Source organism: Brachypodium distachyon, chromosome 1 (assembly GCF_000005505.3).
Source record: "Brachypodium distachyon strain Bd21 chromosome 1, Brachypodium_distachyon_v3.0, whole genome shotgun sequence".
Lineage (NCBI taxonomy): Eukaryota > Viridiplantae > Streptophyta > Magnoliopsida > Poales > Poaceae > Brachypodium > Brachypodium distachyon.
The window spans coordinates 334,097-361,321 of NC_016131.3; the positions used below are offsets into that span (position 1 = coordinate 334,097).

The 27,225-nt window shown below is 44.9% G+C and overlaps 2 protein-coding genes and 1 long non-coding RNA gene across 3 annotated transcripts; 1 reads left to right on the forward strand and 2 right to left on the reverse strand.

Moving 5' to 3' along the window:
* Positions 1-235: 235 nt before the first annotated feature.
* LOC104581568 lies at positions 236-1,828 on the reverse strand. The gene has a single exon (XM_010229420.3). It carries the CDS (start codon positions 1,573-1,575, stop codon positions 340-342), a length of 1,236 nt encoding a protein of 411 aa, XP_010227722.1. The 5' UTR covers positions 1,576-1,828; the 3' UTR covers positions 236-339.
* Positions 1,829-5,623: 3,795 nt separating this feature from the next.
* Positions 5,624-8,083, reverse strand: LOC100835774. The gene is made up of 2 exons (XM_010229464.3): positions 6,570-8,083; positions 5,624-5,948 (listed from the first exon to the last, which is right to left on the reverse strand). The coding sequence occupies exons 1-2, from the start codon at positions 7,963-7,965 to the stop codon at positions 5,839-5,841; spliced, it is 1,506 nt and encodes a 501-aa protein (XP_010227766.1). The 5' UTR covers positions 7,966-8,083; the 3' UTR covers positions 5,624-5,838.
* Positions 8,084-20,922: 12,839 nt separating this feature from the next.
* LOC104581595 lies at positions 20,923-23,335 on the forward strand. Its single transcript, XR_729624.3, has 4 exons — positions 20,923-21,263; positions 21,718-21,952; positions 22,399-22,757; positions 22,943-23,335. It is a non-coding gene; the product is annotated as an uncharacterized LOC104581595 (long non-coding RNA).
* Positions 23,336-27,225: the final 3,890 nt, after the last annotated feature.

The following is a 27,225-nucleotide window of genomic DNA, read 5'->3' on the forward strand; positions in this document are numbered from 1 at the left end:
AACAGCTTGTAGCCAAGGACGCCATATTGCTAATCAGTTTTGTGGAGTCGACATTTTGGAGCTCAGTCGCAAAACTTTCCTGGGTCCGGGAATCTGGGATATTTCTTCCAATGGCTTTCGAATGAGCTGAAAATGCTGCCCGACACCATCTCTAAAGTTGGCCATTGTGAGGCTGTTACTAGAGCTGTGCCATTGTCTAAAGTTGGCGATTATGAGGCTGTTACTAGAGCTGTGCCATTGTCTAAGCCGTCTCAACTCTAGTCCGGAATATGTAAGATTGAAAAACACAACGAGTCGATGGATGTGTATATATATAAGGAGGAGTAATTAAGGAGAGTTTTAGAAGTCGAGTAGCGTGGTGGTGAGGTTGAGGAGCGTTCCGAGGGCGCTGGGCGCAAACTTGCGAGCGAAGAGGTAGCAGACGGTGGTGGGCTTGCCGTTGTAGAGGCACTGCGTGCCGTTGTTCCGGATGGCCTGCAGGAACTCCGCGGTGACGGTGCCCTTGCCGTAGCGTGCCGGGTGAGGCCCGCCCCTGGACCAGTCGACCCAGGTGACGGTCCGGTTGGCGTTCCGGGGCCCGTGCACCAGGTGCAGGTACGTCGGGATGTAGTGCTCGTCGGGGTAGCACGACGGCGTGCAGTGCTTGCGGAACACGGCGTAGTAGCGGCGGTCGGAGACGACGTCGACGGCCAGCTCCCTGCTCACCTCGAACCACTCGGAGCCCTTCCTCCACTGCTCCTCCAGCACGTCGGGCGCCATCCGCGGGTTGTACCGCCCGGCGCACTGCGGCACGTCCATGTTGTACGACTCCACGTAGCTCTGCGCCGAGTTCACCAGGTACTCGTACACCGTGGGGAAGTTGAACACGGGCACGCAGCTCTCGGAGACAAGCAGGAAGCGCTCGTTGGAGAAGTCGAGCAGCGCGTTGGCCAGCAGGCGCTTCTCGGCGTCCACCAGCGTGATGGAGCCCCAGGAGACCTCCTGGCTGGGGATCTGCCGGCCGTAGAAGGGCGACGAGGAGGAGATGTTGGAGCTGCTGGTGTTGTAGTCCGGCAGCGCGTGCACGTAGACGGAGTAGAGGCCCTGGTGGCCGTGGAAGAAGCGCTCCCAGAGGCGCGCGAAGGGGAGCGGCCCGCGGGTGAGGAACAGAAAGGCCACCTTGGGGACGCGCTGGTACGGGTATTCCTCCACGCGGGGCACCATGGATGCCCGCCAGAAGAGCTCCTCGTCCGACATGGCGTGGCCCCACGGAGGAACGGGATGCACGAACGACTTCAAGTTGAGGCCCTGCTGCTTGTGCTTTCTCTCCTCCTTGCGCAACGTCGTCGAGGGCTGCTGATTATGCTGCTGCTGCTGGTCCAGATCGGCCAACGAGTAGTGGTAGTAGTAGCGGGAGATGTTGGCGCTGGCGGCGAAGCCGATGAGGACGCCGGTCATCAGGATCAGAAGAGCGGTGATGGCCTTGGCCAGCCCCGACGACCACCAGCTGTCCTTGCGCGCCACCTTTCCACCGCCCGCCTCTGTTGCACCCGATTCCTCGTCCCCAACGATGCCACGCCGAGACTTGAGCTTCATCGATTACGATAACAAGATTCTCACATGCATGCACACGCCCGGCCGGCCCCTGCACGTCGATTAAAACAAGATCCCGGCCGGCGCGCGGGCCCTGCAAGCAGATCGATCGATCGAATTCGATTCGATTCAGCTGGCTAGCTTGCTAGTTCATGCAAATTTGAGGCCTGCCGATGTGATGGATGCGATCGTCGTCTTGGATCCAACCAACGTATGGCATGCACGCTGTACATGCTGTGCTGAGCCAACAACGTTCACTCACTCATAGAGCCCATCGACTGAATGTATGGCATGCACGTACACTAGTGCATGGGTGGAATCACTGGGATGCCCGGGAGCAAACTCAGGACGCCGCCCGCCCGCGCTCCTCGCCTTAATTCCCTCCCGGCCAGTGCCTGCCCTTCAACACAACATTCATGCCCCACTCCGGTACGTACGTGCTGAGCTCCAAGATTTTCCATTTATTAATCACACCTGTCCACAAATATATTTACGAATAGTATGCATTTCATTTTTAAATCCCGACAATCTTTAGCAAATTTGTCCACGATATTTCCTTTTTGTTTTGGTTTTAATGTTCCGACCTTTAATTTGGTGCTTACTTGACTATACCGTGCATGCGCCACATCATTGTTGGTAGCATTTGTACTGAATCATCGGTGCAGATACATTAAAAGAAAAGGTGATGCAGTGTTTGCACACACATTCTTCACAGACTAACTAACGTCGAGAACAGACAAATCAAGAATCGCCGAAAAGACCATTTGTAACTGCTCGGCGCTGCCAGGGCCGCCGGACAGCCGAAGATACACATGGATATATACAATTAATGTGGCTGGCGAGCGGCAAGATCAAGAAGAAAGATGAATAAAATACCCATGGGCCATGGATACAATCTCGATCTGTATCTTCTTCTGGAATTTGCCAGTCCGTAGAGGGATCAGACACCTAGCAAATAGTGCGTGGGCGTCGGGGTGGCGGCGCGGCGCGGCGCACCTGAACCACCCGGCGTTCCGGGAGCTGCTCCGGCCGGCAGGCGGAGGAGGAGCCCGGCGGCTTCTTCCCGTCCTCCCCCGGCCCCCTCGCGCCCTGCTGCGACGAGGACCGCTTCCGCGACGTCCTTCGCCGCCTCCGCCTTCCTCTGCTGCCGCGGTGGAGAGATTGGCCGTGGAGAAGATGGCGTGGTGAATTTGGTGATAATGGCCATCTCGAATCGCCCTAGCCCGAAGCCCCGAGCGCACGGCAAGCTAAAACATCGATCCAGACCAAGGGCGTGCGAGCTGCTCCCCTGCCGGCGTAATGGCGGCGCGACGGCACCAACGACAGCGAACCCGCCATGGCTGCGCGCGTGATCGACTGAGCCGGGCCATCTCGCGGGTGGCACTAGTTTAGAAGCTATATACGCACTGCTTGGTTGCAGGTACAAGATTTTAGTGAAGTGATTTTGATTTATTTATTTTTTGAACGGGGAAGATTGTGGTGATTACTTGGTTGAAGAGGATGATGGCTTCCGAGATTAATTATTTCTCTGAGACACTGCTATTGGACCGCTTTGCCAAGAGAATACAAATATTGCCAAAAACAATATTCTCTTACGAAGTTTGCCCAACACAAACATTTCTTGATCCAACATCAGACATTACAAATATTAGAAGAAAAATGCAGAGCATAGTCACGAGCTGGACCCATTTCTTCTCTTCATAGTACCAAGAGCAAGCATCGATCGAAGATAATCTGGGATTGTGTAGACTGCAAAAACATTCAGAAGAGAAATATTTATCAACCATAAGAGTCCAAAAGAGCAACTCCACGTCACCTTGACCAAAATACATAAATAGGAGTATGTAATTTTTTCGTTAGTATGTTTCACTTACTTCCAGGGACGATCTGCTCGATACAAACGGCGGTTAGTTACGTGATTAAAAACAAAGTTGGGCTTCTAATTTCGTCCCCCACAAGCCCATCTAGGACTGCACATTACTACTAAAGCCCAGTACAGAGAAGCCCGATCAGATGATGTTCTGGCTGAATCGATGGCTCGATGCGCTCGCTAGATGCAGCTGCTCGAGGCTAGAAGTCGTAGCGCATAGCCGCCTGACTCCATAGCGAGCGAGGACGCACACGCAGCCAATGCAACGCCCCAAATCCCCAATTTTGCTTCAGATCGAAAATAAAATTTGATGCTACCGTCTGGTGTCTGCCGAACAAGACCTGTAGCCTGGAGATTAATCAAGCAGGCTGCAGGTTGATCTACTTCCACTTCATCTTCTATATTTGTCTTTTCGTGTTTGTCCATAGACCATAGGAGATTGTGTTCAGAACTTCAGATTAAGAAATTTATTTGGTTGCTCAATTGTACTTTGATACTTTGACTATCTATGTTTTCTTTGGAGTTCGTCTCTGCGGTTTTAATTTTTCTTGCCCCACTCATGCCAAATTTCTGGCTCCGTCGCTGCTTACTTCCGCACTTAGATCCAGGAGTTCATGGCCTCTTGGAGTACTTGGCAACCCACACAGCCTTGTCCATGCACAATACCTTCATTTTGGCCTCGTCGACCTGTTTGCAGAGGCAAGGGAGATCCACCCTCTGCCACACGGCACAACATGCCTCTGATGGGACAAGCTTTGGCTCCGCCGGCCACGTATGGAAACGCTGGCACTCCCGATCATGTCTTCTGTCTTCTGTGTCTTGCTCGCAGCTATTAGCAGACACGGCTACTACTACGTACGATAGCAAGAACCAAAAGTGTACCTAGGAGTTTTGCCATTGCTATATCGGTCTTTTGTCTCTTTTGTACTATGAGTGTCAAATTCTAAATTATTAGCAAAGGAGACGTACGTGTGCTTTCGGTGAGTGATTCGGCTGGGATGATTGGGTTCGTATACAGTGCATTAAATGGTGGTAGGTGTCGTATAATGGTTTGTCCTTTATCCTGGTTTAATTTATTTGCATACATCAATTGTATATCCATACATATAGGACATGCCACATGCATGAGAAACATTAATTGAAAACAACTAATTGAAAACATGAATTGTATATCCTTGGTATACATTATCAATTAATTAGTACAAATTGGCGTATCCCAAAGATATACAATTAATGGTTGTCCTATTTGATTATGTATACAAATACTACATCCATCCCCTTTTGTAAGGCATGCACCGTTCTAAAATCATCAATTTAAATAGCAAAATATGTATTATATTGCGCAAAAAGTATATCATTAGGTTCATAGTCAAATGAACTTTTGAATTGTGTTTTTTTTTATGTCACATAACTTGTATTTTGCAAGTTAATTGGATGGTCTTGGAACGCGTGCATGCCTTATAAAAGGGGACGGAGGTATTATCATATCATTTGCATGCTACAACGTACCTAGAACATTTTATGTTGTGGTTTCTGTTCGCGTGCATACCTAAGCGCACGTTAAGGGTTGGGCAATGTTAAAGTTCTCAAAAATCTTGAAATTTCTACCACAGCCCATCTTTTATGGAAAAAATGGAATAAAAATAACCCCATCTTTCCCATTTTGCTCCCTATTTCATGGGTGGAAGAACAAAAATAGAGGATTCTGGAGAAAAAGGGACTTCCAAAATCATTTTTTATGTGTAAAGGAAAGGAGTTGCAATTTATTCTTATTATTATGGAGCATCTAGTAACAAGAATACAAAATCGTAAATAGTGAAAAATTCTTGTCATGCATGGTCTGAGTCTAAAAAAAATCGCTTAAGGCATCCGCAATGGCTGACTCTTAACAAATCTAGAAAATAAAAAAAATCGCTTATACAATTTTATCTACATCGAGTTTATATTAGATAGAGGCATAATTCAAGGTGTCAGGTCTACTTAGGGCATCCGCAATGGCCGACTCTTATTTAAAATTTGCTTATGTTAAGGAAAGAAAAATTGGAGAGAGAGAGAGAGAACTGACTCTTCGTGAAGAGTCAGACACTTAAGGAAAGAATCGACTAAGAGTCAGCTAAGAGTAGGGCTCGCTAACGAGCGCGCTCGGTTCGTTAAGAGCTCGGATCGTTAAGATCGTTATCGTTAACGATCTGAAACCATTGTTCGGCTCGGTTCGATAAGAGCTCGTTAAGCTCGATAAGATAAATAAATGGCATGTTGATCTAAATTTTTTGGGATGACCTATTTGCTTGGGATAAATTTTGACAGCAAATAAAATATATCAGAAGCTGAACAGTTCTCATCACCATATTCCATCGAACAGGTTGAGATGATGCTTATTTGTCCTGAATTCCTGATTAGTTCTTAACATGCACCGCAGACGGTTCACCCAGTTCTTGCTTAGTTGGCTTAATACCATGTCCCATATTGTGCTGCTTTGCAGTTCGTTTAGATGGTTCGACTGTGCCTGCATCAAAGAGAATATCTCATGTTTTGAACAGGAGGGGAAAAAAATCTCTAAAGCAAGAACTCTTTTCATGTCTCATGTTAGTCATAACTAGCAAAAAACAAAGGTAGACAAACATAAAAGCAGGAATTAATTATCCAGGATCATTTTCGTCAAATATTGAAATATATATTGCCATATGAGTTAAAAACACAGAGGAACTTAATTTCTGACATAAAAGCAAATTCAATAACATGTCCCATAAGGTGCTGCTTCTAGCCAGGAACAGGCTGAACATAATTCCTTAGCTGCATATCCTCTGCCACTAAAATGTTTAGACAGGCTAATAACCAGAACACAAATTAAGAAAAACACAAATCACAAACTTATTCCAATTGAATTGCCAGGAGGATCTGTATAATCAACTGATATACAACTCTGGCAATAATGTACTCATATAAATAACCTTCCATAGCATCAATGTCACCAAGCCCTAGCTCCTGTATTAAGTGCATTAACTTGCTAAGCTCTAGATCCTACAGAACAGAAATGTACCAACAGAATAATTCCCTAAACCTTAAACATCACAAGCATAGTCACACACAAAACCACATAGTGAACCTAACAGGGTACAGAAGTTACCTGTAACCTTGCTCAGATACCAGCAGATATCACTGCTGACGATGTCGTCTTTGAAAATGAAGTCCTTCTGGGCATCAAGCTCAGCCAATCCCCGAAGCACTCCCTTGCTCACATCAATAGCAAGAACCACTTCAAACTTGTCCATATGCCTGGGTTCGATTGTAGAAATCAAGTAAACAATATCATCATCCATGCTTATGATGGGGCATGCCATCTGAAGCCCCTTCAACATTTCTGTGGTGTTACTGCAGCACAGCATATCCAACAAGTTAGAAGGACATGCGTTGCTGGCATCCAATTGCAAGGTGACATCTTTAACATCAATTCCCGAGTGGTGACGGTGCCAGCAGTTCTCCAAAGGGTGGGAATCATCAAAATCAACTGGTATTGTCATGGTCCATGTTGTTGCCTTCCATCCATCACGGAAGACCCTGAGTTTCCTTGATTTATTGCGCACCCACTCCGTGTACGAAGCAGGTGCCGTATTCGGCTGCTCATCTCTTGGTGACCAGGATTCAGTCTCAATATACTTGATTGAGTCTCTGTTTCGGCTGATGGTTACATCGCGGAAAATGAAAGGGTCAAGTTCTACGAGGAGCCGATTCCAGTTGCCCCTGGCCGGCACTGGCAGTGGGACGTCGTGGAGCACAGGGCAGTCGCTGAGCACGTCGCAGAACAAGATGCCACGCCAGAGGTCCACCCAGGCGACTGTGCCACCCTCACCGCCAATCGCGATGCTCTTGTCCGTCTCGTGGTACAGCCTGTCTTCGACGGTATCAGGTAAAGGGATTAGCCTGTCCCTCACAAGATCGCTCAAAGACATCACCTTGGAGATCCAGCCCTCGGAGGAATTGGACTTGTACAGGTAGAGGTAGAAATCGCGCCTAACGAGAGCGCTTCGGCCATGGTACACGGGGAACGTAGCATCGAGGGCGGCGACGGCATACCAGCTGGCGCCGTCTTCGTCTTCGCGGCTAAGGAGGACAGTTGCGGGGTCGCAGAGGCACGTGGGGTTCGGGTTTGGAATCAGATCTAGGCGACGGGCGCGCAGGCTGTAGACGAAGTAGTCCCAGTCCCGTCCGTGGCCGATGGTGGGGTAGACGGGGACGCAAAGGAGGATGAGATCGGCGTCGGTGGTGATGACCTTGGGAACTGCGTTGAGGAAGTCGAGGCCGGGGCAGTGGACGCAGAAGTGGGAGACAAGTGGCGGGCGGGCGGCGCGGAAGGTCACCTGGATGCGCACGCCGGTGCTCGTGGTACCCTCAGCGGTGGTGTCGTTGACCAAGTTGGCGATGTAGCACCACCTGTCGAGGAGGACCAATCCTGAGGCGGTGGCGTTACCGTCGGACTCGGGAAGCGGCGGCGGAATCCACAAGGAAACAGTAGGTGGAGCCATAGCCGAGGAGAAGACGAAACCAGCAAGAGACGAGAGGATGGCAGGCCCCGGCGGCGGGCTGCGTCTAGGGTTCAACTTTGGGGATTTTTTTCAGCCGCAGCCAAGACGAGAGGTCCCCGTTACACGCGGTCAAGAATAAAAGGCGTCTCCCCGTCACATCACACGGCGGAAACGAAGAGAGCCCATCGAAGCCTACGTTAATAAGACGGTTCTTCATGCCCGGCCCAACTTATTCCAAGTGAGTACTGGGCCACAACATACCCATAGTTTAACTATTGGCAAAAATTAAATTCCCTCAAAAAAGAAAAAAAAACTAAGAGAAGTTGATGGCAACAACACTCATTTCTCAGTTGGGTACAAGTTGTAAGAAATGAAGAACTGGAACTAAAGAATGGAAGAGAGCTCTAGATCTAGTCTAGAGATGGAAGCCAGCGCAGGAAGAAGAGCAGTAACTGAAGATGGAGATGTGTTCTCTTATGAATATTCGATGCCCTTCGTCTTGCCAACCAGGCTCCTTCGTACTTGCTTTTGCCTCTGCCTTACAGCTCGGCCCCAACCGGCATATGCCTGACAAAACCCTACAAATTAGATTATCCTTTCATCAATAATTTGTGTCCTCTTTATTTGTGTCTTACGCTCTGAACAACAAGCACAAAGTACACTAGCAGGAAAATAATTTTTTGACCAAAAAGGCAATTTTGCCCAGCTTATATTGAAATCAAAAGGTAGCTGCTGGGAACACCAGCTTACATGACAGAGCATTCAAAAGATCACCCCTAGATACATTTGCACCTCTCAAACTCACTTCACTAAGCAGCAAAAACAGAAAAGGTTGGCTAGTAGCCAGAAAGTTTTAGAGACATGCTTGCCCAAAAGGAAAATGCGCCAAAAAAAGAGACAAAACAAGACTTTGACCAGGCTTCATTCCAGCTTCAAATCACCACGCCTTTAGCAAGCAGGCTGGAAACTACTAATGATGAAGGACAGTGGCTCCAACATCCACACCTGCTTCTCAATATCATCATCAGCGGTCCCACGGGGCAGGATCCATTGCCTCTGCTTTGTCATATTCCTGCAATACCTCCTTCACCCTGCAATTCAGATTAAAAAAGAAGAATCAGATTATTAGTTTCTTAGACTGAAGTTCTCAGTGCTAGTATTGACACTCACCATTTCCATAGTTCTGGTGTCATATCAGGCCTGCTTAGTAACGATTCCAGAACCATAGGAAGAGAGATGTCCAGGTGATGCGAGTATAGTAGATCTAAATCGGAAAGCAACTCAAATGGTTCTTCCCATTTCTCCTCCACCTGTTTGGTGCCTTCAACTCTGCCGCCTGATTCTTCCCCCCATTCCTCCTCCACCTGTTTTTTTGCACTGTAGTAAAAAAAAAGAAAGAGAGGCAGTCATTGCTGTGCTATCTAGTTTGTTCCAGCAGCAGCAGCAGCAAGTTTACATTTGTTCCTTGCGAAAACTGAGTGGCTACAGCCTTATAGCTTTGTTGCAGCACGTTTTCATACTTTGTTTTCTAAGATTGTTAGTTGCTTTTGGTCTACTCTAGTGCTAGGAAAGAATCTAGTGCTAAGAAAGATCTACCAAAATTGATAACATAACAAACTTACCCTTCGCGCGCTTCCAATATTTTAAGCACTGCCTTTTCAGCCTTTTCATTTTCGACACCCTTATCTTTTAAGTATTGTACAAGACATTCCTCTAGGTCTTTGCGCACACTGAAAACAGATAGCAGAATGAATACTTCAATAATGCAAATTTTAGAGCATGTTGAATAAGCTTAAGAGACAAGAGTAAATGTACCTGCCATCAATGTCGTCACGGATAAGCACACTAAGTTCCTCGCAGTCATCCTTAATATGTGAGTAATCTACACTCAGCTCAAAAAGATTCCGCTCTTTCATCAATTTTACTTCACCCACAAAGTAAGGTATTTCACTCCTTCCACAATAATGTGAACTGGAGGGTAAAATTTAAAATAGTCAATCAATACAGAATCAAAAAAGAAAAACACTTCAAAATAAAAGGAGCAAGGTAGATGCATACGTATCAAGGAAAACACGAAACAATATGGAAGCATTAGATTGAGAAGCTGTGCTTGCAGCTTCAGAGGTGTTCAGCATTTTGATCTTCAGGGGTTTCAGCATTTTGATCTTCAGGGGTTTCAGCAACTTTAGGGGTGTCAGCAGCTTCAGAGGTTTCAGCAGCAGCTTCAGGGGTGTCAGCAGCTTCAGAGGTGTCAGCAGCAGCTTTAGGGGTGTCAGCAGCTTCAGAGGTTTCAGCAGCAGCTTGAGAAGGCAAGAGAGGTGGAAATTGTTCTCCATCAGCTGACATGTCACTAGGTTGAAATACAGGAGTGTTGCTAGTTTCACACTTCTTTCTACTAGCTGCTGCTGCTTTCTTAACTCTCCTAAAAAGAAGTCAGATAATAACTTCGTTGAGAATATTGCTCCATGTTTTAAGAAAGAGTGATTTTAAAAAAGTAAATGCACTTACTGTTTTTTTTCAAGTTGTTCCATACTGATGAGCTCCTTGGCATTTTGTTCAGCTTTTGCTATTCGTTCTGCTAGTTGTTCATCATGGATTCGTTGAGGAAGAGATTTATTGTACCTCCATCCTTCCATGTAAAGTTTTAGGACCTGTTGTGTTGTTGTGTAATTTAATTTAGAGTTACATAAAAACGCAAAGGCAAGAAAATTAAATCACCAAAAACTTACATCGTTCGCATTTTCGTCATCAACTGCACAAAAATTGCCTGTCACAGCAATTCCATCTTCATCAACCTAAACAATATTGATTGGAAAATAAGTAATTGTTCCATTATATGAAATGCAGTCAGTCAAATTTTATAATAATGTCTTACATTACACAATGTCTTCCATACACAAAGTCTATCGAAGTCAACATCCTCGAAGTCACCAGCTTCAGTTTGCAAAATATGAATAATTCCATGATGATGCTCAAGAAATACAACAAAGTAAGAAAAAAAATACGGACATGCAAAACCTTCATGAACATCAAAATGTAGATAAAATACATACCAAGCCCAGCAGCTTAAACTCTCCGTTCCTGTATAAAACTGCAAACTTCTGGTTGTTTAGAATCATGTGGTCACGGATACATGAGATCCTACAAAATTTTAAAAGTAAAAAATAGAAACTATAAAACTTTCTTGGTTTATTATATGAGCAGCACAATCATACCCATAAGAGTTCAATTGTTTATCTGTCGTCTCCACAAATTCTCTAACCAATGCCCCTATAAAAAGGAAAATTAACACTATATTGCAACAACAAATGATAACATTTACAGGAAGAAATCTGGATAAAAAAAAATCTCACATTGTTCTAAATCAGTAGCTTTAGCTCCAGGTAACGGTTCTGTCGTATACAATTCGAGAATGCCTGAATATGCACACCCATGAAGGGCACTTGCTTTCTTAGGATCCTAAAACGTATGAAAATACAACATTAATACCAGATTATAATTGATGGATAAATATCTATATTCCTAATATTTAAAAACACCATACCATAAGACAACCATGAAAAAGTGGAATCTCCAAGACCTTGATAGCTTCTAACACTGCTGCTGTTGCATTAGAACTGCCAAACCCATCAATGCTGCATGGCAAAGCCCAAAACAGATCAAGTTAGCTAGTTAGCGATAGCTTTATGCACGCCGACCCAAATTTAGTAACTAGCTACAAGCATTAGCATACCTGTTCAAGTACGGATCCAGATCGATTTTTGTTGCTAACATTGGTAGTACAGTAGACACTTGATTCCAGCTCGTATTGTCCTCAGGACTCCATCCATCAATTGAATCCAATAAATTCTGAATTGTTTCGAGAAGAACTTTCTCAGAAATTACTTGCTCCCAATTGTCCTCAATGGAGAGGTTCCGATGCAAACTGAGGTAATTGATCACTGCAACAAGTAGGAATTTCCCATCGGGATGGTCACAGACAATTTGCTTTGTCTTTCCATCAGATTTGATATTTAGTATCTAATACTCAGCCATGATTTCAATCCTACAAGATTATACCATTGAATCAAAACAGAAATACTTGAGAACAGTATATCATAGCAAAGAAAAAAAATATTAGCATGAACGAGGCCACAAAAATGTCTTGGGTATCCCAATATAATTAACATGAATCATTTGGAAATTATCAAATGAAAGAGATTATGCAGGAGGGCTTTAAATGCTCTTAAGTTACATAATACTGGACTTCATAATTCTGTATCCAGCCTAGACGGGCCCTGATCACCTTTTTATCTATGTTGCCTTAAATGCATCCCATAAAACATCTTTATTAACTCAATCGAGAAGGTTGGTTTATTTTGCCTTTTATACCAGGGCTTCCACAACTCTATTAATAAGGCATCCCATAAAAACAACTCTATTATCCCACAATCCAGATGGCTGGTTTAGTTTGCCTTTTATACCTGGGCTTTCACAACTCTATTAATAAGGCATCCCATAAAAACAACTCTATTATCCCACAACATAGAAGGCTGGTTTATTTTGCCTTTTATACCTGGGCTTTCACAACTCTATAAATAAGGCAAAAGTCCATGTATGTAACTTAAGAGCTTTTACTATGGACAAGGAAAAGACAGACATTCTACCGTGTTTCTAAAAAGAGATAGCACAACCAAATTCAAAAAAAAAAAAAACTACAAAAAATCAACTGCATCTTACAGGGCATCTATAAATCTACCAGTACAAACGTCCATTCCAAACAGTTTTCAGCTACATAAAAATGTCTTAACCCCTAAACAGTAACAAACTGATGAAATCAGTCCCTAGCAATTACAGGTTTGTAAGGGGATTCGGGGTCTAAATGACTGAAGTAGCAAACCTAGAGGTACATATGTGCATGTGGCCAACATTACAACATGAAAGGAAAATCCACTCCATTCTGAAACTTCCCCAATGACCTGTACTACTCAGCTACCCCATTCAATCTTCTACAAATTTACAAACCAACATGCTAAAATTACCTCTTCAATGATCTTAACTGCCACACGATATTGAAGTCACCCAATGCCCCAAAAAGCTTCAGTCTCTGAAAAGTCTTACCACATCAAACATCCAATGGACTGTTAGGACTCAAGTTATGGACACTACAAGTTGGAAGCACATAAAGGATCATATATATATTCAGTAACCACTTGAATGCCAACTGAAATATTAACAATCAAGTTTCAGAGAAAACTGAAACTGAAATTAATATGAGCAATACACAACTGAGCATATTTTACTCACATTGAAATCTTCTAGAGATCCTCTTCCAAGTCGCCAATCTTAGATCCTTCTGTGGCATAACCTACATCAAGAAAACAAATCAAACATTAGCGAAATGTAAATTATAAGTACAATACTTTAAGTGCAGCATATGTAATATGTCAACTACTGATCAAATAAGCGAAACGGTACCATAAATCGCAGCTATTGTCTAGGAATAAATATCAAACATCTGTAGATTAAAACATCACAACCTATGGTTCAGTATGGACTATGTTTGGAATCAAATATAAAACAAGGGCAAATGGGGTAGAGCAGTTCAAGTTCAGGTACTACAGTAAAAAGAAACTAGCTTAACAATAGCCATAACTCAGAATCATCTGTTGGGAAGTCCTCACACAAATAAAACAATCCTAAAGCCTACTACCTTGCCCACTGGCCACTGTTGACCTACTGCTGCTGCTACAACTATGGTCTACTCCCTAAAAACTGCAGCCAAACAATAAAAAAAAAGAAGTCTAGCAAGTGGGGAAAGGCTGCATATATCATATTTTCACATGGTCAGAGATTAGGGAATTTGATCATGTCACATGGTCACAACCATTGTAGCAGATTAAATATAAAATTTGAGTTCCAAAATCAAATCGGCGTGGAGCACATTGTAATTTAATAGGCAACTTATAAGTAGTACAACTCAATTAGTAGTCTCATGTTATTGGCATCTCCAGATGTAATTATTTGCACAAGAAACCCAACATGAATAAACCTAACATGAGTAATAATTAATTAGATACAACAGATTAACAAGAACCTATTGCAGGTCATCAATGGGATCGGGAGGGGCAGTCATCAATCGAAATACAGAAAGATAATTTATTACTACAAATGGAGCAAGAACCCTAAAATCCATATCCCCTTCCAGCAGGAAAAAGAGAGAGAGAAACTCAATGAGAAAGTGGAGGGGAAGGAAGAGAATGAACGGAGTTATGGAGGTGGCTCACAGGCGGTGGAGGAGGCGAATCCGGCGCCGTCGCTCGTCGCTGGCCCTCACCGCGTTGCGTGCGGCAAGATCCGTGGCGAAGAAGGCCGCCACGGCGGCGCCGGCCAGATCACCGGTGGTGGTGGCGGCGCCGCGGCGGTGGAGACGCGTAGGAGGAGCGAATCCGCAGCGGCGGCGGAGAAGAAGAGGAGAAGGTCGCGGCGGCGGCGGAGAAAGAATCGCGAGTCCGGGGAGAGAACCCTCGATGTGCGACCCTTTTCCTCAACCCGTGGGCTGAACCCCTTTCCAACTTGTATGGCATCTCCGTGTCCAGCCCATACTAGCCCTCGTTTTGTATGGCCCAACGCCAACCCCGCCCTCTGCAATCTACAGCCCATAAAAGCCCCAAGAATAACAGCCCATGGGCCCACTAGCAGGCGTACCTAGTGCTCCAGCACAGGCCTGGCTTGCGGGCTATTCTCCCCAGTGGCTGCGACGGCGATCTGTCGACGGGTTGTGTTCCTCGGCGTCTCATCCATTCCCCCAGATACATCGCCTAGGGTTCGCAGAGGTAAATCCCCCCCCAAATTTTCTCAATCAATTGATTCGAATCCCTGCGTTTCTCGTCAAAATCCATCTCCTAGTGGTTCGCAGAGGTAAATCTCCCCCATCTAGCCTTCTTCTCCGGCTCGACAACGACAACCGGTCGGCCTATCGGTGTCCCTGACAGCGGCATCTCTTCCTCCGAGAAGCACCCTAGCGCTTTGTTGAGGTAACCCGCTACAAATTTCCCAATCTATTTCGAATCGACTCGATTCGAGTTGCATACAGGACCCCATAGTTGTTTCATGAAGCATAATGTATTTTGCGTGTGAATTTTTCCCCATTTCCATGTGTTTTTTCTACTATTCTAGGGTTTGTTTGTGTTTATTTTCATTTCGTTTTCCATTTTCTGGGCTAACCTAATAGGCTTTGGCTTCATTCCCCACCCCGATTCGTTTCGTGTTAGTAAGAGGTTTTAGGGATATCATTTTTTTTCACTTCTATGTAACTGCCACAGCCTATCAAAGGGCCCAAGGAGGCCTGCGGCGCACGCAAGGGCAGCAGCCCTATGGCTGGCCGCCGCCGCCGTCGTCATCCGATTTTCGTCAAAATAAATATTAGGGAATAAATATTTAGGAAAGAAATAGATTGAGATATATTAGGATAAGAATTCAGGATTTGCTTTGTAAAAGGTATTCCAATCTATAAGGAAACCTTTAGAGATTGCTTAGTGTGCAAGGCAATATTATTTAACAAATAAAATAAAAGGAAATAGGAATTAGATTGCTTAGAAGCCAAGTCTCCCCAGGACTATAAATACAAGGGGATCTATAATCATTTGGAATTAAGAAAGAAATAATCAAAGGGGTAAAACCCTCAGCTCTCAAGCCTTCAAGCTCTCTCTCTCTCAGCCTCGCGCGCCGCCGCCGCCCCAGCGCCACCGTGCGCACCTCGTACGCGTTTTTATCTTTAGGCCATATGCAATGGTTGATAAGACCGTCTTCTATCATGTGTTACATGTCATTTAGATAAAACAATGAATCATGTTGTGCAATAGGGCATATCTTCATATCATATCTTACAATTAATATCTAGATGAATAAAATCAATCATATAAATATAATGAAAGGTGAAATCTAGTACAATGAGAAATTTGTCTTTTCTTGCCTCATCCTTATTGTGAAGAGATCATCTCTTAGGTAAAAGAAAGCTCATGCCTTTTCTTCACGTCTCTCTCTTACAAATCAGCAATTATCCTACATTGCGGCCTTAATAAAGAGTTGATGTGTGAGACCCCGAGACTGGATTTATGCAATTTAGCCCCAAATGCTAACTCGCGCATAAATCAAGACCCAGTGCCTCCCTATGATGAACACTTCACCACATACAAGCAATGTGTTCACCGCAGGTTGGAACAACAATGACATCATTACATCACTCTAAGACACAAGAATTAAGTCAAGCTCATACATAGAGCAAAATGCAACGTTATTACAACTCACGGACACATGTCCACAATCATCATTTCACCAGCGGAAGCAAAATAGGCCAGAGTACGGACAAGTTACAATTATTGCCTAAGAGGCTGAAACTGAAAAGGAGAGCCACCGCAAGTTCTTAGAACCCTGCTCTGGAATCTTCTGGCTAAACGTTGAAGCTGTCGTCGTCAAACTCCACGTAGAAACCACTCACCTGTTCCTCCGGAAACTCTGGAGAAAACAACGTTGCAAAGCAACTGAGTACAAAGTACTCGCAAGACTTACGGGAGATCTAAACTAGATATGCAACAAGTCTCAAAGGATGGTTAAAAGATGGGTTATGCAGCAGCGAGATATAAGGAGACACGCTAATGACATCGTCTAGATAGAGGATAAGTAGCGTCTACCAAGTGAGGTGATAACCTAATAACTAACACCAACCAAACACAACCTCTTATTACCCCTTCAACCCCTTGTGAGGAAATGATCCAAAGGTACTCACACTTAAACAGTTTTTAGGCATATCCATGATTAAGGCTAATTACTACTCAAGTATAAGAGGTTAAGTTGATTAATTGGTATGAGTTCTCTATGATCAAGTAATGACCAACCAAGTCGTCCATAACCGCGGACACGGCTTTCCGAAAGATTTATCCCTGCAGGGGGTGCCAATTTACCCGTACACGTTCGTCCAACCCTTGACGCCACTAGCATGGAACACACACAAAAGCATGTGCCGGCAGGATTGAGCGACACGACGTTTCCAAGCCCCACAACTAATCCAGGGGGCCACCCAACTGAGTCTAATCCGAAACGAGAGCCCGGCCGAAGCGTCGTACGGACTCAAGAGTTGCGTGGACAGCTGGTAGTGGTTCAGTGTCCGCAGAATAACCACTCCAGACTAGTGCCGCAGTCCTATATGTATGCAAAGTAACAACAAGTCTCCAAACACAACACCAGTGTATATGCGATATGCCAAATGGAACGCCCGAACTATGTGGCCCCTGGAAGAGCTATGAAACGAGTACTAAGCCGAGGGGGAACCCATATATTCTCCCACGAGCGGTTAGCGCGAAGTTTCTTGGGTCGGCGAAAACGAGAACTCAGTCCTTAGGTCGGCGCCAACGGAACAAAACACCAATGCCTTAGCACGGCCTCCCATCGTTGCCTTGTGCAGGTAAAAACAGGTCACGGTTTAATAATTGCAATTAAATACAGAAAAGTAGCATGTGGATGTAGCAATTGCTTAACCCCAAGTAAGGACACTAGACTAGCAATCTAAGCAGACTTCTAATGACCAACTAGGATAACAACATACATGTGACATGGTAATAGGATAAGGAACAAGACAACAGGCATTTTTGTAGAGCTGAATAAAGCTATGCAGTCCTAGAGGCATCGAGACAAGAACTGAGAACGTAACTTAATGCAAGAATGAGAGAGAGGCATTGGGTGTAATCAACATGTTCAAGGAATGGCTGCTTGCCTGGATTCTCGGTCGCTGGGCACCGAGAGAGGGGATCCGAAGAAGTGGGGAAACCCGGATCGTCGACGGAGTAAGTCGGAGTCGCTATCGTAAAGATCCAAATCACACAATACGCAAATAAGTAACAATTCATAGGTGCAATGCACAATACAACATGAGATGACATGTGACAACATGATGCAACAAGATGCAAGTGAAATGATTCCATTTAGCATCAAAATTAACCATTAGGTGACAAGAACATGGTAAACAACAGCTTTAACATACACAAATGGCTTAACCAGGTATGCTACTGTGTTCTACAAGTTACAGTGATCAACTTTGATGTTTACACTGTCCACAGAAGAGTTACCAATTTTAAACTAGAAACTAAACAAGTTCATACGTTTGAATTTTGAATCTGAGACAGATTGGAAATTTGAAACCTCAAAATGTAAATATAGTAGCACAGTTAAATTCTTTGCATTTTTCTGATTCCAAAACATATATGGTTTGCTCAAATTGGACATAGCATGCATTTTCTAAGATTTAAACAAGATTAACTCCATTTATGCATTTAAACAAAACCAAAAGAAAACCACTCGGAATCCGGCGCATGGACTCGGTCCATCGGGCGCATCGGTGCACCAGGCGGCTGACAGGTGGGTCCATGGGGCCCACGTGTCAGTGGCCGGTTTAAAGCATAAAAATTTGGGGTTTTTACCCCTGCGGCCGCGGGAGATCGAACCCGGGTCGGCCTGACCGAGCGAACGGACGAGTGTGGTAACCAGGCAGGTAGTGGAACGGATCTTACTCGATCCCGGGCGCAAGCCCTCTTACCTCAACCCAAGCGGGCGGCTTGGGAGCACGCGCGGCAGCCACGGCGAGCATGGACGCTGGCGACCAAGCTAGCGGCGTAGGGGCTCCCTAACAAGGGAAAAAAAATGGAAGCGGCGCGCGGAGAGGGTCTAGATGCCACGAAGGCCATCACAGCATCCTTAAGGAGACGACGGCGCGGTGACGAGCCGAAGCTCGCCGGCGGCACAACGGGGCGCGCGCGCTTGGCTACGATGCTACGGTGCATGAAAAGCGGCGCGGAAAGAGGCAGGAGGAAGAGAATCTCACCCCGGATCTTTAGGAGGAAGCTGGCGAGGAAAGAGTCGACGACCTCACCGGAATTTTTCGGAGAAGAGGCGGCGGCCGGAGATGGGGAAGATGACCTAGGCGTCGGTGTAGACGGCCGCGCTCCAATTCCTTGCACGCGGACGAAGAGGAAGACGAGGCGTGCTTGACGACGCGGTCGGCTTGCCGCCGTTCGGCCGGAGACGGGGGCGCGTCGGCGACGAGCTCGCGGCAGAGGACGGGCAACGGCGCCGCGCGGAGAGAGAGGGAGTTGGGCTAGGGTTTTGCTGGCCTAGGGTTAGCAGGAGGGGCGCGGAGCAGCTTATAAAGGCGGCATGGAGGCGTGGCTGTCGCTGTCGAAGAGGACGTGGCTGGGGGGCTCACCGGTCGGGAGGGAGAAAAGGTGAGGAAGACGGGCGTGTGAGAGGTGGCGTATTTCGTAGAATGCGTTTTCGCTGCAGGGAAACGGCACGCGGGCGCTATGCGAAGGAAGCTAGGCCAAGGGTGCGGGCGGGCCGTGCGCGCGAGGAGAAAGGCCGGGCCGCGCTGCGGGGCTGCGCGGCACGCGGGGAAGGCGGGCCGAGGCGGCGGGGCCGGCTCGGGCCAAGTGAGCAGGTAAGGTTTTGTTTTTCTTTTTCCCTTTTCTATTTTCTGTTTTTGCAAATGCTTTTGGACTCAAATTTCAAATACCATTTTGAAAAGCTGAGAAGTAGTAGAATTCAAATATGGTACTAGTATTTGGAAATATTCAAATGGGGTTTAAGGTTTAAAATAAAACCCATTTGAATCTCATTTGAAAAATATAGGGAAAAGAATTCAAACTCAAAGAAGGGTGATTCATATTTGAATCTTCTAGCAAAAATTACACAACAATAATTTTAACCACAATTTGAGATGCAAATTTAAAACTCATGTGACACAAATAATAGACAAGGCATGGCATGGATGCAAATGTAATTGTCATGCAGCATTTAAATAAATTACAAACAGGTCCAAACAAAGGCTTAAATGTAAAAGTTGCTCTTGGGCTGTTACATGATGTCACCCCATTGTACACGCCCTTAGGGTTTAGAATGGTAAGTGATTTCATCGGTGGGAAGGAGAAGGACCATGTCCAATAGGCGACTAACAATTTTACTTTTTCTTTTCACTTTTAAGGATACAAGCATCAATACATGGGTTCACTAAAACATCTAAATGATGAACACCCCTAGTATGATGCAATATCCGAAGCACGAGCACGAGCAATAGATAACCAATTGAAACTTGCTTGATAGCCGAAGCACAAGATAAACAATTAAGCTTTGCGAGTAAGTAAAGGGGCAAGAATGATACCACACGGGGAGACGAAGATTTCACCGGAGTTCCACCTATTGGGGTCGGTGTACGTCTCCGTATGGAGGAGTGCTCTACCACAAAGGTAGAGGCGCCACAAATGCTCACTCTATTCTCCAACTCACCACACCACAAAGGTGGGATGAGGTCTCACAACACCACAAAGTTGAGGTCTCACAAGATTAGTGGCCTTGAGGAGACACCTCCCGGCTAGGGATCCCAAAATCCCAAAGGAAACAAGGGAAATCAACTTTTTGCTTTGGTGAAACCCTAGATCTAGATCTCCTCCTCCAATCCTCAAAGAATCAACAAGGGGGGAGCTATATGGAGGGAGATATAGCACTTTGAAGCTTTAGAAATGGTGTGGAGAGAGTTGGGCTTCGGATGAGTTCATCCCGAGGTAATTGGCAAGATGGAAAAGAAGATGAAAAGAGCCAAGTCTGCCACATTGAATGTGTTAGATATTCCCATCTCAGCTGGAAGATCTACCACATAGGCATTATCATTTATCTTCCTTAGGATAGAGAAAGGTCCATATTTCCGCTGTCTGAGCTTCCCTTTGATGTCTAAAGGCAGCCTTTCTTTTCAGAGGTATACCATGACCTTATCACCAACTTGGAATGATTTTAGCCTTCGTTTGCAATCAGCCAATTGTTTGTACTTCTGATTTTGTGCCTCTAAGACACTTTGAATTTCTTCAAATAATTCGGTGTAGTTATCAGCAAAGGACAGTGCTGATTTTGAATTCCCCTTCATTGGTTGCTTCACCAGATCCACCACATGTGTTGGAACTTTAGTGTAGACAAATAGAAAAAGGAATCCTTCCTGTTGATCTATGCTTGGAGTTGTTATATGAGAATTCAACAAGTGATAAAGCCAAATCCCATTGTCCCTTCCTATCTCCACAAATGCAACGGATCAGATTACCCAAAAACTTGTTCACTACTTCCGTCTGACCATCTGTTTGTGGATGAGCTGTACTAGAAAATTTTAACTCGGTGTTGAATTGCTTCCACAAAGTTAGCCAAAAGGCAGCAAGAAACTTGCTATCATGGTCTGAGACGATGGACCGTGGAACTCCATGAAGCCTGACCACTTCTCGAAAGAACAGGTTTGCCACATGATGAGCATCTCTTTTTAGTTGTGGCCAAAAGTATTGAGCCTCCAAGTTAGCGATAGTTTTGTCACGTCCAACATGACCACTGAGATCACTTGAATGGAGTTCTCTAATTAACTTGTCACGTAGAGAACTTCTTGGGATGCACAAACGATCATTCTTGAAGAGATAGCCATCTTGTACCAAATAATCATCACCTAATGGCTGTCCTCCCATGTGTTTTACCCAAACATGGCCAAAGTCTTCGTCCTCTTCATACAACTGATTGGTTTTAATTATTCATTGTCAAGTTATAGCTTCTCGCAGTTCAAAGTTTGTATCAGAATTCAACACTCTTAATAGCCTCAAGGCTCGCCTTCTAGAGATTTAGAGTGATGTACCAATACTATTGACTTTCATGAACTAGACAAGTTAATTACATCCTAATTAATATATTTTTCTTCTTCAGCAACCTGAGCTTCTTAGATTGAAGGAGCAAATATCTCGTCTGAAGTCCTCAAAAGCTGCAACAAAGCGATTGACAAAAAGAAGGATGATAGCAAGAAACATTTGGAAGAGATGAAAAGGCTGCATAGTGCTTTGGTTGATGTCGCAAAAGCTATTGAGGAGTTGAATGAGCAAGGCCAAGATAAAAGCGTGAAACTGCAATTAGCTGATGATCAAGTCAAGGAGTATCATAGAATGTGAGTCTCATCTTCATGTCTACCATCTAAGGAGATGGAACATTTTTTCATCTTGTGTGTATGATTCTAGGAATGCGATATATTTGGTAGTTAAATCTTAAATGAGCCAGGTAATGATGATAAAATGTTATCTCAACAACTTAGAGTGACATGTATCTGGGAACAAATTTTGAATGTTAGAACAACATGTATTTGTGATCATAGATGAGTATTTGATAACTGCATCCCACAGGTAGATACTAGGTGTAAAATTAACGTGCTTCTTGCCACAAAATTAAGGAGCCTTTTGAGTAGTTTTGTCTTCCTTTAAATCTGTTGACAATTATGGCAAAATTACCTGTCTCATACCTTTTTTCAATTTCATAGTATGGATAAATTCGAACTTCTCCCTTAATTCCATTCTTTTGATACGTGAGTGCATCCTCAAAGTATTACTTCTGTGGCAGTAAGGAAGATGCAGGAATGAGGACAGCAAAGCTGAGAGATGTGAAAGAAGTACTACCTCCGATCCATAATAAGTGTCAGGGATTTGTACTAACGTTAGTATAAATTTGCACTAACTTCCCGACACTTATTATGGATCGGAGGAAGTATCAGACAAAGAGTTAAATGCTGATGTTGAAGCCAACAAAATGGAGGAGAATATGCAGCAGCTTTATAGCCGTGTGGATGAGATATCACAACAGGAGAGTGAATTGCAGACCAAGCTTAATAAGACTCTTAACTCAATCCCCAAACATGAAGATGAGCTCACACGTTTACGTGAGGAACGTAACAAAATTGCAAAGGAACGCCAATCTTCAGGGTTAGTTCGGATCCTTCAGCATATCAATTTTTTGCTCCGTTACAGATGCTAATTCAAATTGCGTATTACCAAAGTCCTTTGATCTTGATAGAGTTCTTCTTGAAATCCTTTAGCACATCATTGTTTTGCTCCATTACAGATGCTAGTTTTGGTGTCTAATACACCATGTATCAAAATTTATGCAGGGCTAAGTATCAAATATCGAAGCAAAGAATTACGAGAACTCAAAGCTGACAAGCATGAAAGTGAGCGGGACGCCTGATTCTCAGAAACTGTTAGGAGTCTTAAGAGGCTATGCCCTGGAGTCCCTGGTCATATGACTGAACTTTCCAGGCCCTCACAGAAGAAATACAACCTTGCTGTTACTGTTGCCATGGGGAAATTCATGGATGCAGTAGTGGTGGAAGATGGAAGCACATGAAAGGTATGCATTAAGGTGCTGCCTTCATGTCTACATTTTTCTTAGATCTAGAAAAAGCATAGTATACATGTATGTAGTGAATGGTATTGCTTCTGTTTTTGTTTAATTCAAAATGCAAAGCACCTTTTCAATGAAATCAAATTTCCAGCATCACACTTGTGCTTCCTTGCATGGTTATGGGAGAGATATGGGTGTACTAAAAGGAGATGTAGTGGAAACACATATCTTGCTAGCTTGCTACATGATTCGTTGAAGGAAAAGTCGAATGGATTTCTGAATATGTTACGGATGTTCAAAGTTTGATCCGAATTTGGCATCTTTGCCAGAATTAATGTCTGAATTTGTTCGAAACACGAAACAAAGTAGACAGTCACTGTTTACGGATATCTTAGCATGCGAAAAAAAAATTGGGACAATTCCGTGAAAGTTGAAAAATCGAACCTCCCTTTCGAAATGACGTTTGATGTAACCCAAAAGTACTCTCCGAAGCAACCTTGTCTTTTCGACCGTCACCGAATGTTCTCAATTTTTTTACACGGCATCTAGGGCTCGGTTGATGACACTCCGCGTACGTTTCGAGATGTTTGGAATTTTTTTGAATTTGTTACGGCTGTTCAAAGTTTTATCCGAATTCAGCATCTTTGCGTGAATTCATGTCTGAATTTGTTCGAAACACGAAACAAAACAAGCAGTCACTGTTCATACGGATATCTTAGCATGCGAAAAAAAATTGGGACAATTCCGTGGAGGTCGAAAAATCGGACCTCCCTTCCGAAATGACGTTTGATGTATAACCCAAACGTACTCTCCGAAGTAACCTCTTTTTATCGACCGTCACCGAATGTCCTCATTTTTTTTACACGGCATCTACGAATCTTTTGACGACACGTTGCGTAGATGTTGAGATTTTTTGAATTGTTTTGAATTGGTTACGGCCGTTCAAAGTTTGACCCGAATTCGGCATCTTTGTGTGAATTCATGTCTGAATTTGTTCGAAACACGAAACAAAATAGGCAGTCACTGTTCATACGGATATCTTAGCATGCGAAATTTTTTTGGGACAATTCCGTGGGAGTCAAAAAATCGGACCTCCCTTTCGAATGACGTTTAATGTAACCCAAACGTACTTTCCGAAGCAACCTCTTTTTTTTTTTACCGTCACCGAATGTTCTCATTTTTTTACATGGCATCTATTACTCGTTTGATGACACTCCGCGTAGGTTTTGAGATTTTTCAATTTTTTTGAATTTAATTTGTTACGGCCGTTCAAAGTTTGACCCAAATTCGGCATCTTTAGAGTGAATTCATGTCTGAATTTGTTCGAAACACAAAACAAAATAGACAGTCACTGTTCATAGGGATATCTTAGCATGCGAATTTTTTTTGGGACAATTCCGTGGGAGTCGAAAAATCGGACCTCCCTTCCGAAATGACGTTTGATGTAACCTAAACGTACTCTCCGAAGCAACCTCTTTTTTTCGACCGTCACCAAATGTCCTCATTTTTTTTTCACGGCATCTATTACTCGTTTGATGACACTCCGCGTAGGTTTCGAGATTTTTCAATTTTTTTGAATTGAATTTGTTACAATTGTTCAAAGTTTGATTCGAATTCGGCATCTTTGCGAGAATTCATGTCTGAATTTGTTCGAAACACGAAACAAAATAGACAGTCACTGTTCATACGGATATCTTAGCATGCGTATTTTTTTTTGGGACAATTCCGCGAAGGTCAAAAAATCGGATCTCCCTTCCGAAATGACGTTTGATGTAACCCAACTTTCCGAAGCAACCTTGTTTTTTCGACCGTCACCGAATGTCCTCAATTTTCATACACGGCATCTAGGGCTCGGTTGATGACACTCCGCGTAGGTTTCAAGATGTTTGGATTTTTTTTGAATTTGTTACGGCTGTTCAAAGTTTGATTCGAATTCAGCATCTTTGCGTGAATTCATGTCCGAATTTGTTCAAAACACGAAAAAATACAGGCAGTCACTATTCATACGGATATCTAAGCATGCAAAAAACATTTGGGAGTGATTTTTCTGACCCGGGCCGAAACTGCCTGAAACCGTGTACCCGGCATCACGGTATCTCAAAATGGGCCGGGAAACCAAAAAACGTGGGCTAGCCCACAAAAACAGCCGAAACGGTCCAAAACGGTGATTTTTCTGACCCGCGCCGAAACTGCCCGAAACCACCTACCCTGGGTCACGATATCTCAAAATCGGCCGGGAACCAAAAAAACGTGGGCTATTGCCCACGAAAACGGCCAAAACGGGGATTTTCCTAATCCGGGCCGAAACTGCCTGAAACAGTGTACCCGGGGTCACCGTATCTCAAAATCGGTCAGGAACCCAAAAAACGTAGGCTCTAGCCACGAAAACGGCCGAAACGGGGATTTTCCTGACCCGGGCCGTCCGAAACCGTGTACGCGGGGTCACGGTATCTCAAAATCGTCCGGGAACCCAAAAAACGTAGGCTCTAGCCAGGAAAAAGGCCGTAACGGGGATTTTCCTGACCCAGGCTGAAACTGCCTGAAACCGTGTACCCGGGGTCACGGTATCTCAAAATCAGCCGGGATCGCAGAAAACATGTGCTATAAGCCCTCGAAAACGGCGAAAACGGTGATTTTCGCTTATCCGGGCCGAAACTGCCGGAAACCGTGTACCCGGGGTCACAGTGTCTCAAAATCGGCCGGGAACCCAAGAAACGTGGGCTATTGCCCACGAAAACGGCCGAAACGGTACAAAACGGAGATTTTTCTGACCTGGGCCGAAACTGCCCGGGGTCACGGTATCTCAAAATCGGTCGGGAACGCAAAAAACGTGTGCTATAGCCCACGAAAATGGCGGAAACGGTGATTTTTGCTTACCCGGGCCGAAACTGCCTGAAACCGTGTACCCGGGGTCACGGTATCTCAAAATCGTCCGGGAACCGAAAAAACGTGGGCTCTAGCCACGAAAACGGACGAAACGGGGATTTTGCTTACCCCGGTGAAACTGCCGGAAACCGTGTACCCGGGGTCACGGTATCTTAAAATCGTCCGGGAACCCAAAAAACCGTGGGCTATAGCCCACGAAAACGGCCGAAATAGTTATTTTTCTGACCCGCGCTGAAACTGCCCGAAACGGTGTACCCGGGGTCATGGTATCTCAAAATCGGTCGGGAAATCAAAAAACGTGTGCTGTAGCCCATGAAAACGGCCGCAACGGTCCAAAATGGTGATTTTTCTGACCCGCGCCGATACTATACGAAACCATCTACCCGGGGTCACGGTATCTCAAAATCGCTCGGGAACGGAAAAAACGTGTGCTGTAGCCCACGAAAACGGCCGAAACGTTGATTTGTCTGACCCGGGCCAAAACTGCCCGAAACCGTGTACCCGGGTCACGGTATCTCAAAATCGTCCGCGAACCTAGAAAACGTGCGTTGTAGGCCACGAAAACGGCCGAAACGTTGATTTTTCTGACCCGGGCCGAAACCATCTACCCTGCGTCACGGTATCTGAAAATCGTCCGGGACCAAAAAACGTGGGCTAGCCCCCGAAAACGGCCGAAACGGTCCAAAACGGTGATTTTTCTGACCCGCGCCAAAACTGCTCGAAACCATCTACCCTGGGACACGGTACCTCAAAATCGGTCGAGAACCGAAAAAACGTCGGCTATTGCCCACGAAAACTGCCGAAACGGTACAAAACGGAGATTTTTATGACCCGGGCCGATAGTTTCCGAAACCTTGTACCCGGGGTCACGTATCTTAAAATCGGCCGGGAACCCAAAAGACGTGGGCTATTGTCCACGAAAACGGCCGAAATAGTACAGAACGGAGATTTCTGTGACCCGGGCCGAAACTGCCCAAAACCGTGTACCTGGGGTCACGGTATCTCAAAATCGTCCGGGAACCCAAAAAACGTGGGTTCTAGCCACGAAAACGGCCGAAACGGGGATTTTCCTGACACGGGCCGAAACTGCCCGAAACCGTGTACCCAGGGTCACGGTATCTCTCAAAATCGGCCGGGAACCCAAAAAACGTGTGCTATAGCCCA